At 40.7% G+C, this 13024-nt stretch overlaps 1 protein-coding gene across 1 annotated transcript; it reads right to left on the minus strand.

The window, feature by feature from the left end:
• Positions 1 to 1281: 1281 nt before the first annotated feature.
• GHITM (growth hormone inducible transmembrane protein) lies at positions 1282 to 11956 on the minus strand. Its single transcript, XM_074874477.1, has 9 exons — positions 11809 to 11956; positions 10191 to 10348; positions 9382 to 9481; positions 8003 to 8114; positions 6556 to 6697; positions 5387 to 5495; positions 4090 to 4278; positions 3357 to 3528; positions 1282 to 2523 (listed from the first exon to the last, which is right to left on the minus strand). The coding sequence occupies exons 2-9, from the start codon at positions 10317 to 10319 to the stop codon at positions 2436 to 2438; spliced, it is 1041 nt and encodes a 346-aa protein (XP_074730578.1). The 5' UTR covers positions 10320 to 10348; positions 11809 to 11956; the 3' UTR covers positions 1282 to 2435.
• Between the last annotated feature and the right edge of the window lie 1068 nt (positions 11957 to 13024).

Below are 13024 nucleotides of genomic sequence, written 5' to 3' on the forward strand. Positions count from 1 at the left end.
AATAATCTCTTGTTTTACAATTAGACCTCCCAACTGAGGGGATAAAAAACCCCACCAAAATAAATTGCTTACAGTAACATCACCCTAAGAAGTTCTATTGATAAATCTAAACAATCTTTTAGTTCTAGAAAGTTTTCAAGTTGTCTATTTGCATTCCAAGAGTAGCCTGACAGTAGGCCAACACAAGCCCTCAGATGCTCTCCCTGAAAAAATGGGCACCTGTTCTTGTGTCTATCAAACTATCACATTTTAGATTTTCACCTCTCCCCAACAGACAGCTGTCTTAAATAAGATGAACCTTAATTCTTCACTTAAGACTTCAAATGGAAAGGAACAACTCTATATCTTGTTTTTCCCTAGATAGCACAGAGTACTTTCCTAGTGATATATTCTCATCCACAGGAGTCAAGCCACATCTTTTCAGAAGCCTGAGCGCAAATAAGTGCTCATGCTTCCCAAGGCACTATTTGACCTGATTTTTGTTAGGTTATTAGACCTTCCTGCTGGTCCCAATTTCCATGCAAACACCTCCCTTCAGTAGCGTGTTCTACACCTTACTGCCTCAAACAATCCACAATCCCTCTCTTGGTTTACAACCACTAAACCTTTGTCATCAGAATCTAGACAAAAGGAGTTTGGCCCAAGTTTTCTTTTATTGCAGGCACAAGTATTAGAATTATGTTGTAAGACAGCTCCCCATAGATTTCAGAATTTGAGCACACTGCTGTGTTCAGCTACAGGAACAGTATGTAGACACTGATTAAGCATATGGAATTGCTTAAAAAGATAAAACGCTCTAAACAGGCTATTTACACTGGACATGATCCAGAGATTTCTTCCATCTAAGTACTACAGTTTCTTTTCCTTGAGCTGTAATAGCACCAGGAACTAGATTATGCCATATCATCTCTGGGCACAAAAGAGGCTGCAACAAGGTCCTTTGCAATCCAGTTTCTTCCCTATGATTGAAGAGACTAAAAATACTACAGTATGACGGATGTAAAAGCAGCACTGGCTGCAATCAGTAGCCAACAGGTTACACTAACAGAACCACTTGAAGCAAGTGTAGATCAACAACTTCCATCTGGGATACATCCCCAAAAAGATGCTAGCCAGTGAAACTAGAAAGCACCTTTGTGGATTTTTTTAGAGAGGAATATGCACGCTATTAGAAAGGAAATTGTAGCCAAAATAAAAATTTATAGTACTCTTCACCAAGTTATTGGTGCAGGGGGTACTAAAATATTTCTGTTAACACAGGGAAAATGAGAGTAGGCAACCTGTGAGGCTAGAATTTTATTGTTCCATAAGTCAATACATAAACATAGCATATTTACCAGAAATCGAAAGTCCGAGTTGTTGACGTTAGCTCAAAACTTTCTTGTGCCCAAGAATTCACCTGTTATTCCAACATATAGCAACAGAGTTTGGTAAGTACAAATTTCTTAATGTTAAATCAATTTCACTGGTAGGGAAATCTCTTTTAGACCAAGCTAAATGTACCAATTTGGGGAAGAGGTATAAACAGACTAAAGCATACAACATTATGGTAAATTTGTGATACTTGGGCTTACAGCAGGCTATTCTCAATTCCCTCTTTCTGTGCCAACTGTACAAGCTTGTAAGAGATGAGCACTAAGAGCTCTTCTGAAGGACAAGGCTTCACCTGCAATACTGAAATTTTAGTCACTGGAAGAAAGACGCACCTCTATTGCTATTCAACAGCTTGATATATCTAGTATTGAAAGAATCCAGCTATTACATCCAGTCAACATTAAAGCAAGGAGTTCTCACGTGTACTCCAAAAAGAGACTGAAATTCATAGAGGACAGATGCCACAGTTTCCTCATCTCGTCTCCTTTACACTCTTTGGTCACCTCACCTGTCAAATCCAATGCATTTCTGACAATTGCTTAAACCTTTCTGAAATTTCTGCCCAGGTAGAAGTCATTACTGTATTTAGTGCCATATCCAATTTGTTCAGTTCATCTTAATGTGTCACTAAAATATCATTTAAACAATCTTAACTGAAAACTGTTGCATCTCAACAGCATTTAATGAAGTAGCTTGTGTCTCTATCTGCATATGGGATACCAGTTTAGAAATTACTTCCTTTACTATGCAGTAACAGTAAAAAAAAGAAAGAGTTGAACTGCTGTCAAACCCACTAAAAAGCGGATAAGACTATTTTACTCATATATTAAAAATAATTTACTTTCCCAAAATAATGTACAATTAGAAGCAGTTCACACTATTTTAAACACAGAGCTGGAAAGTATTTGAAGAAAAACTATTAAGTCTGAATCACATTGCACTGAAACAATATGCTGAAATGCTTTAAATTTCTGACTTGCAGCAAAACTGCTTGTAACCATGAATTTTTATTTAGTATGTGCACTAGGTAGGCTGTCAGACAGCTGCAGAGGAGCCTTGGTTTACTTTCTCCTGCCACCTCCACCACCGGCAAGCATGGTGGCCACCCGAATGAAGATGTTCAGTGTGTCTGTGTAGATACCCATGCACCTAGGAAACAGGAAATAGAAGTTAATATTGTTGAACAGAAATAGCATTATTTGGTGTTTCATACCATTATACTTCATTTTTAAAAGCCTTCATGAAACATCTGTTACAAAACTCAATTATGATTGTCCTCGGTGCTTGGTTCTATCATCTTTGCCAGTAGGAACTATTTACAGAAGTCTATTAACAGACAGTATACAGCTGTCATACAGTAGCCCTCTGCTTTTATGCTATATTTTTATATGTTTATCTCCAAGAATTTTGAAGAAAGTCAGTATTATTCTATTTTAAGTATAAGAAATGAGAATCAAGGAGGTGAACAATTCACCTAAGATCAGACAGACAACATTTACAAGCAAGTTACTTGTTAGTCAGACTTGGTCTTTACTGAGAATCAATTAATCCTTCTTTCCCTATCTATCACATTGTTGAAGCTTTTTTATTTAGTGACAAAGACTAGTGAATATTAAGTGACTATGAAAGAGTTAGCATTTCTTCTCAGCTGATATTAAGAGATACTTTCAGAAGTATCTCTTCAGATACTCTCCCAGCAATACTTCAGAAAACAAAAATACTTTTCAGAAAGTATTGCTGGAAGCATGAGACAACACACATTCAACTCCATTTCTCTCATCTCAAGCAGATGGTTTCAGTTTTAGCTCCACTAGCTATTTTCACATTGTATTTTTAAACTCCGTGATTCTACACATTTAACAGTAAAACACTTTTGAACAGTAAACAAAAGGTCTGGATGCTTTTAAAGCATACTTTGATATAGCTTGAAGCAAATTCTTACACGGGCATTGAGGTCAGCTGTGTTAACGCAGAATACTTACGCATTGATTGGATCATATTTTGTTACTCCATAATATGGAATAGTTTCTGCACGCTTGATAACATGCTGCGTATCATAGAGCAGGAACATGCCAAAGAGTACCAGTCCACCATAAACAGCTACAGAATACAAGCCAGCACCAAAGGCAGAAGTAGGAGGCAAGAACATGGATCCTGGAGAGGAATGTACAATAGTGTTAAACAACGCTACTATGTGCACCTGCTACTCCGAGTTGCGTCAAACTTCAGTTACTGCAGTACATGTTTTTCAATGAGTATTCAATTCTCAATTCGTGGTGCATTGATACCAAGAGTATCAAAACACATATACAACCTGATCCAGTAATTCTGAACACCCTAGGGAATCATGTACTTTTCTTCATATAAAAGTACTTCTGTCCCTAGGACTACAACAATGCCTAGAAACACATAAGGGAGAATAACAAGTGGATCAAGAACTAAGATCATGTCTAGTGCCTTCTCTAGTCACTGGCAGTAACTAAAAATAAAAGCCACCACTACTGGCCATTTGTCAGATTAAACTTGCTAGAACTGTAACTTCAGGTCTGTTTTCAAGAACAGATTTAACAGAGTATTTTCTGCTATGTTAGAGTTGCAAAGGCTATTTAAGGCAAACCTTAACTGGACAGACCAATCTGCAATTGAACATGAGATGCACCTTAGCAGCTTAAGTTTATAACCTACTTTATCTGACAGTATTAAACAGTATTTTACCAATTGAAGAGGCAAGAACAAAGCCTAAGCCTATTCCAAGTGGTCCTCCCATGTTCAGAAATTTTTCGCTTGGAGCACACATAGCCACAGTTGAGAGCCCTCCGACGATGCCAGCAGTATACCAGGCAGCTCTGATCAGCAAAGGACCACCCAGGAAGGCTAGAGGAGCCACCACTGCACCCATGACACCTAGCCAAAGGAAAACAAAACAACACCCATTAAGATTTGGAACAGTTCCGGTAAAAACAACACCTGCCAAAACAATTTTTTTTTTTTTTCCAGTCAGACAACATGGTCCAAACTAGTCTACTTACATGACAAAATACCAATGCACTCGATTGTGCACCTATCTAGAAGGGAACACAATAAATTAGCAACCTTAATTTCCATGACCTACTTCTAACTAGTTCTGCAGAGTACTTCAGGGAGCTGGTCTTTGGAAGAAAGACTAACAAAAGTCAACATACTATCTGTTCAAAAAAGAGCTGGTAAGAGATACTTGGTATGGACAAATCAACCACACAATAGCCATAGGAGCACTCAACACTGAAAAGCAGGACAGACTTCTACTAAAATAATTACTTAGGCAAGTAAGTCAGACTTTTTGTTAGTCATGTATGAAACCTCTACCTTGTCCATTAATATCATATTAGGTTGTTTAACTTAGTAACAATCACTAAAATAAAAACAATTTCTTCTTGGTAGAAATGTTAGCTCTTAGGAGGCAAATATGATTCCAGTGCCTAACATCCACATGTCTTTCCTGAACCACAAGTTACTTCTGGCAAAACAGTTTTGAAAAATTACAGCCATTGTTATTTGAAGTAGGTATCATTAGTAAGAAACTGATCTGTACTCACAGCTTACATACCTGATGGGAACATGTACCTAAGTTTAATACTAAAATCTGATTTTTCTCGTCAGAAAGTCAAATACTTTCTTATCCTGTACAGCTGAAGAATGGTAAGTGTAGGCAACAGTGCTTACAGGAGCTACAGTGCCAGAAAGCAGTCACGAAACCCAAGCAGCTATGAAACCAATTAGTTCCATCCAGCGTGGCATATATGTATCTCAAGTTTAATTTGAGCATGACTTTTATAAGGTTATGAAAAATCAGAGTTGTGTTAAGGACACTTGAAAAAATCTTCCTGACATTAAAGAGTTCTCACTGGTCTCTGAAAAAACTCAACTCTCTTACAGCAGTATATAAAAATTTACCTTAAAGTCAAAGTTTTGTTTAAGAATCCAGTCACACTGAAGCACAGACATCCTGACAATGAACTCTACAATCACATACCTGAATGCATCATCCAAGCCAAATGTTTAGCTGCTGGACTATCTTCATAGGATATGGACCTGACCAACATTCCAGCACCAATCATAGCTGCAAAAGTTGCACCTATTGCCTGTAAAAGCAGCATTGCAGGGCTCAAGTTAGCATTAGGACTTACGGTCTCCACTTTAACCTCCTAGTCTAAAAGTCAATAGCATAATTCTGAAAAGAGCAACCTAATCCATAACTAGAGCATTTATCAGGTTTTTTTCTGTAAGGTTACAGTCAAATCTTTGCAGATTCTTGCTTGCAGTAAATCCGATTTTACTTTTACTCAGTCTTCTAGGAATCCAAGTTTAGGAGTAAGATGGCAACAATCTCTTAAGTTGTGTAAGGTAAGAGAAGGAAAACATATGGTTCCACCCCTTACTCTAATCCTCATTAAGGTACCTAAAATGTCAGCCTGCCTTTCTTCTTGTACATTTCTCCACCCAAAGCCAATACTCAGTTCACATGCTTTTATTATCAATGATTTTTAAACCTCATGGCCCCCCCTTACTGATGATTCAGAGCTGAATCATCCAGCAGCTAGCAAACTGGTCAGAAATTTACAACTTTTATTTATCACCAAGGACACATTATTAAATTAACCTCTGTAAAATTATGTAGGTGTTGGCATTTATCTATTATCATTCCACTCCACTTAACACACTGAATATGTACTAAGCAGGCACATTTTGTTAGCAGTTTGCCTGGGTGATTTGCCTACCAGTATCGTTTCAGCCTGAGCAAACAGGAGACAGCTTTCAAAGAGCTATGCAGAAGAGCACTGGGAGAAGCAAGAATGTATAGGGACCTCAGTTTCCATTTTCAGAAAGCAACAGAAATAGCAGAAATAGTGTCATTAGCCTCAGATGGCATATAGCTGGTAAGGAAAGCATAGCATTTTTTTTGCTCATGCAGTTTGTCTTTGACAAACTATCAAAAAAGCGTAGAAGGTGCATGTCAGCATATAATTAGAATCACCAAATTCTTAATCACACTAGTGTTAAGTGAAGTTTTGCCTTACTTTTCAACAAGTAGTTTACATTTCACATTTTCATATATCAACATATATCACATTCACATATATCACCCATCACATCTGGGGTCTTTTCTCAGTAAATGTTTCTGTATTTAGGACGTAAGCTTACCAGCCAGGAGCCTCTTGTCATAAGGCTCATGAGTGCCGGAGATCTGCTTACTGCTACAGCAGAGAGTGCTGTCAAGCCAATGCTTCCCGCAAAATACATGTAAGTAGAGTGAATCCTGTCTTTGACATACTGCGGCCAAATACTGAAAAATAACCAGTCATATGTAGCTGTGCAATTACCAACATCAAAATAAAGACCAACTAAAAACACAACCGAGCTGTTAAATATATTCATAGCTATGGATATAAGGGAGGTTTCATAACAATGGTATGGTCTAGCAACTTCTGCCATGAGTTTACCTTACAACAGGGGGCTGAACCTTTAAATCTCACTCATCTAATGTAACATAACTCTAGAAACACTGCAAATAACAAACTGGTAATTACAGTTCAATTCTAAGGAGGAAGCATACATGGAAAACAATAACAAATGCTTTTTAACTATGGAAAAACAGAGCATATGTATATGTAACAAACCGGTTTAAGAAAAAATGTCTACAGAACATATCCTGGGCACTAAGCAGCCTGCCGAGCAGCTCACAAATTGCTGAGTCACAGTGCACATGATAATCTGACATCACAAGACACGAATGTCATTTTGAGAGCTGTAACAATAGCAACAGACCCAGATGTGAATGAGAGTTTCTGCAGTATGATCTGGTCATGCTACGGACAGGAAGCTTTCCCTGCTAACACCAAACATAGTGCATGCATTCACTCCCATTTTACTCTTTTGACCCATTACTTCAAGGCTGGTGGAAAAAAAAAAAAAAATCTAGCTGTATCAGTGAAAAGCTTCTCATAAATACAACTAGCATTCAGCATGAATGCGGATGGTCACTTCTAAGTGCAAAGGCAAAGTAAAGCAAAATGTCTTCAGCACTCATTTCTCCCAAGCCCATGCTTATCACTAACCACCTTTGAAGTCTAAGTAACTGTATGGTTTTGCCATCAGAATCAGGTTGGTGTATTGCTTTTTGGCCAACAAAAAAGTTTTAAGCAAAACATTTATTAGAGCAGGGCTTATGCCAAGATAAGTAGTGTGTTCCAAGGAGACTCTTTCCAACTGCTGTATTAAAGTTGAATGAACAGTCTCACAGGAATACCAGGCAAAGTGGCCTTAACAATATATTTTACAGAAGACTACCCTTCATAAATTATCTGTGGCACACCTCATAAGACATATTTATATATTCTTCAGAAATAAATTTCAAATTTAGCAAAACAAAGGAACTCACTTAAGTCGATAACCGATTAAGCTTGGGTAATTTAAATTTTGCTTTCAGTTATATGCTTTAAAATCCTGTACAGAGGCAGGGGTTTTCTGTTCAGAGCTTAAAAAAAGTGTAAGCTATGCGTACACTGGGTGATACCAGCTAAAGAGATGGACATAAAGGGAGATTCACTTAACGCACTCTTTACTTAAAACAGTAAGCCATCTTACTTACACAGCTCTTTCAATAGCTCCAATCTCACTGGACATGCCCATTCCATAGTAACAGAGGGCCCCCAGGCCAACAGCAGCCCCTCCAGCAACAATAAATTTCCCCAGGCGATCAACTGTATAAAGAAAAAAAAAAAAATCCACGCTCTTATGAATGCTTTTTCTTGGATAGTTAATAACATCCTCACACACATTTTGTTTTATCTGCAATAGCTGATCCATGTTAGGCTTCTTTCTTAAAGCTCCACGTAACTTCAAGTCACTGCATTACCAGCTCTCAAAGAGTTACATGTGAAAAGCTCTACATTCAGCCTACCAACACAATGTAACTTTGTAAAACAGAGTAAGAAATTAGAGACCAGCTAGTAACACACCAGGTTTACTGACCTTCATTACAGTAACAGGAATTCTAACACAAAACTAGTTAACAGGTTCTCCAACAGAAGAGTTCCCCTGTCAGCTGATTTAGTATACTACTTCACTACTCAACTCGCTATAAAACAGGAGAAAAACTAGACATTGTGTTCTTTCCTCTCATTCATCTGCCCTTAATGCTTGCTCCTTCAAGAGCTCTTTGGTAGCAATTAGGTCCAGATCAGTTTAAAAAAGGGATTTCCAAAGCTCACGGGCAACAACACGATTTACTATTGGCTTCTACTGTCTGATTTTTAGACATAGTGTCTGTGCCACATATCAGATTACTGCTACAAATATAAATATCAATCATAAAACAGTTGTTACTGAAGTAAGAGCAGCTGAGGCCAAATACCTTCAGTTGTATAAGACTACACATTTTCCTAACGTGTTGTAGCCAAGACACTATCTGGCCAATCTATGTATATTCCATTTGCCAATTCAATGCTACAGGACATATACAAGTGTTCTCCTGAACACTGCCATCTAAAAAATCCTTTTGTAATCCCCTGAAATTAGGATCTACACTAGACGTACTAGCAAGGACACTAAGCCAATGCCTTGCATAACCATAGCATCACAAACTTTGCTTTGGAAACTGTACATGCTGTAGAAAAATCCTTCCTTTAAACACTATACAAAGTAGATGTAGCAAAGCAAGTGTTAGCATACTTTTAAATATTTGCAACCAAGTCTCCATTAAGTGACAACCATTTCTGATTTAGTTAACAGCAGCTTAGAGACAACAAAAAATTTCTCTCTACTATGACATATTTGCAGCTATAAACTTTACAAGGAAAGACAAGCAGAAAAACTCTGTCTCCAATCATTTGAGGGAGATCACTAAGCAAACTTCCATATGAAACAATATTTTTAGTCTCTTTAATGGTTTGAAGCAAACTAATTCCTTTGGGGAAGTTTTAAGGTAAGCTTCAAAGAGTCTCAGTATTTAAAGCAGAGCTACTCTACCTTTAAGTGCTGTTTCTGCAGATGGTTCAAATGCCGCTTCTTTAATTTCCTGGCCAATTTTTCCACGCCTTGCACCGGTTCTTACTCTGGTGGCATAACACTGTTAGATTCAGAAATAACATAAGAAAGATTCAATGAATAAAATAGGAAGACATTTCTTACCAATTTACTTGCTACAGTCTTATTCATCCATGCTTACCTCCCAAAGACATGAAGCAACTGAGCTCAAGGAAAACAACTGAACATTAAAGTTTAGGAAGCTTTATGAATAACATTCACATATTCTAGAATTACAGAACCAGTGCAATGAATTTCAGAAGCTGAAGTTCTCAGTTTGTATTTCTTCTACTTTAGTCCCACTATACTAAACAAGGCCATAAGGCCTTTTTTTATGTAAAAACATCACTAAAGTCTTTGAAAAGAAAGTTTTTACTTTTTTAGTTTAATATTATGTTTAAGAATCTAACTCAGAAACAGGGAGCTAGGAGGAGGTCAGACAAGAATTTCTGCTCTTCTCACCTTACGTAGTAAGGCTTGCCCATTGCTAACTACCTCCTTTAAATTCTTTTTTCCAATAATTTCAATGGGAAAAGAGTCATCGCAATAGAAAATATTTTAATTGCTCTTAAAAACCCTGTTTTTTAATTGAATAACACTCTTCCTTCAGTAAATTAGAGCAGGTACCTCAAACAAGCAGAAGGCTCATGATCATTCAAAACAGGTACTCCATGTGAAGCAATTCTTCTGACAAAACACTCAACCTTTTAAAATATCAGCAGTCAGAATCATTAGAAAGAGAATTACCTTACCTGGTTAGGTTGCCACAGCCTGTATGCCTTTATATTGGAGTTCCTCAAAGCTGGGGAAGCCTGAGTAATGGTGGGGCGGATAGTCTGGCAGGATAATGCCCTCAGGCATACTAGCCTTGCAGCCAGCATGGTTGCTTAGATAATTTAACACACTGTTCCTACAAGTACACGAAAAAAAAAAAAACTTTACTATTTTGTTATGTGGTTTTCAAACAACTTACTACTTATTCTCAACTATACTACAGCCTATAATAGAAATGGCATTATCACTAGAGTACTGTAATAAGATCCGGGACTTTCTTAAATATGCATTTTAACTCTGTTCTATCTATATTTGTCTTCTATTTCCAGAGTCTTATCTCTCACAACTTACCTGAAAACAGGATGACATACCCCTTTTCATACACATAAATTACATCAGGACTCTTTAGGTATTTATGTTTGAGTTACTTTGGCAACTAACTTTCATTTTGAGATGTAACACTGCATGAGTACTCTGCCCTCCAAACAGATGTTCAAAAAGATGCTCCAAATCTGCATAAATTTCTATTAAGTATAAACCTGAATGAGTAAATAGCATAACACAAGTGGTGGAAAAAGTTTGAGAGGTTTTAAGCTATCCTTTGAAGAATTAGTTAGCTTTATGGACATAGCATTCAGTCAAGGTCACAGCCCAGAATAACAAGTTCAGGTCATCTTATACAGTTTTGACCAGAGAATAACAACGCCACTCATGGGCAAATTGACAGCACAAGCAGACACCTGCCTGTGTATTCCATAGGTAGCATTAAAACTGCTAGCTTACTTCCACAAATAGTGCACATGTTACACATAGAACCCCTCAAGTCCTTGTAGTTACATACACTTTAACTATATAAAACCTCTGATATCACAAGACACCCCAACTACCAATACACTTCTTCAACCTGTTCATAGTTTATGTGTACAAAGTCCAATATAGTTTAAGAGCGTTCTAAATAAAGGTAAATTTAAAGATGCCTGAACAACAAGCACCCACAGCATCGGGCAGCTAGCATTAACCACAAAGAAGTGAAAGTGAGAAAATGATCCTGCTGCTAGAAAAAGTGACTTTGCTTTGAAACTCGGTTATGAAATCCTGCTTTTATAAGTGGAAGTACTTTCAGACACACCGTTTCTGCCACTAAACCCCACTCTTCCACTGGGATGACACCATTTGCAGTAACTTACAATGACAACTGATTTTGATTTTTTTTTTTGAAACTGATATTTGAACCAAGACAACTTTAAGCATTAGATTAAGATCAAAGCTGAACGACAACACTATTAAAAATAAAACGAAACACTATCAACGTTCCAGCGTATTAACTGGAAAACGCAGCAGTAAGGAAACACTGTGAAGCCACTGCTGCACCGAAGCATAAAGAAACCCATTCCAGGCTGGGCAGGGCGGCGAGGACCCCTGAGGGGGCAAGGAGGCGGCCTGCGCCCACCTCGGGCCTGGCCCGGGCCGCGGGCCCTCACTCACTTTCGGCCCGGGCCTAGAGCCCGCTCCCGCCCCCCGCCGGGCCCGCCGCCGCACCCCAGCGTGGCGCCCGCAGCCCCGTCCCGCTGCCGCCCCCCACCCGTCCCCGCGCACCTGCGTCGCCGCTCCCGGCCTGCTCAGCCCGCCCGGCCCCTCGCCGGCACCGCGCACCTCAACCCGGAACGGTGCCTCCGCAGCGCAGTGACGTCAGGCTGCGCCGCGCGCTCCCGGTGACTGGCTCGCTCACCCCACGTGACTCAGAGCCTGCAAGGGCCATTGGCTCGAGAAGGCCGGGTGAAGCGACGCTTCGCAGACTACGGGACGGCCGCGGCAGCCATTTTTAATAAGGGCGGGGAAGCTTCTGGAAGCTCCCTGAAGCCGCGCTCTGCCTGACGCAGCTCTGCATGTCGCAGACCGTAAATCAGGCGCTGCCCGCGGTGCAGCTGCCGCTCCCACCGGGAGGTGGAGGCGAACAGCGCTGACCAGCAGCCATTTCACCCCCGGCGGCGCCATTTCGAGCGGGGGCGCCGCCGGGCGCTTGGGCCGCACACCCTGTGCTGCCCGCGCATCTCCCGGCAGGGGAGGGGAGGCCGCCCCCCGCGGGGCGAGCTGCAGCCGGCAGCGGGCCGGCCTGGCTGCTGCAGATAGCGGTCTCGAAGCCCCAGCTCCTCTGCAGATTGTAACCGCGGCGCCCTCGGTGCACACACGTAGACACAGCGATGCCCGGCTCGTGGGCCGGCCCCACCGCTCAGGGCGGACTGCCTGCCCTGCCCGGGGGCGGCGGGGCTGACCTGGGCCTGCCTGCCTGCCGGGCAGCTGCGCCGGCCTGCCAGCAGGTGGCATGAGCTGTGTGAAAATGCCCGAGCCAGGCCTCCAAAGTTAACTTTACCTCCAAGGAGTGTAACAATCCATCTTGTTCTCTGCGCTTTCCCCCCTCCATTTTGTCAGCCGCTCCGATTGCTGACGCAGAGTTTAAAATGGCAAGGAGGAGAGGTTTGGCAGGCAGCGCACCTCAGCGGGTTCTGGTGGCCACGGCGGCTCGACCGCGGTGGACCACCAGCTGTGGCTGAAGGCGTGCCAGCCTGTTGGCGGTGTCTGTGGCCTGTGTCTCAGTGCCTTGGCCCTGCTCATGGCCTTTTTGTCACCTTTGCCACTTGCAGCATGTGAATTTAAGCCTTGCCCTTCTCAGGGTGTCAGGAAGTTCACGACGTTTACAATTTTCTTCCCTTTTGGCAGAGTAGACTAGTTTGAACTGGGAGGTAAACCTCTCCCTTTATTAACTTACCCTTGGATTTATACCTCTCTTCCATGTGGATATATTACACCTCCT

This window comes from Strix uralensis, chromosome 7, assembly GCF_047716275.1.
Source record: "Strix uralensis isolate ZFMK-TIS-50842 chromosome 7, bStrUra1, whole genome shotgun sequence".
In the NCBI taxonomy this organism is placed as follows: Eukaryota; Metazoa; Chordata; class Aves; order Strigiformes; family Strigidae; genus Strix; species Strix uralensis.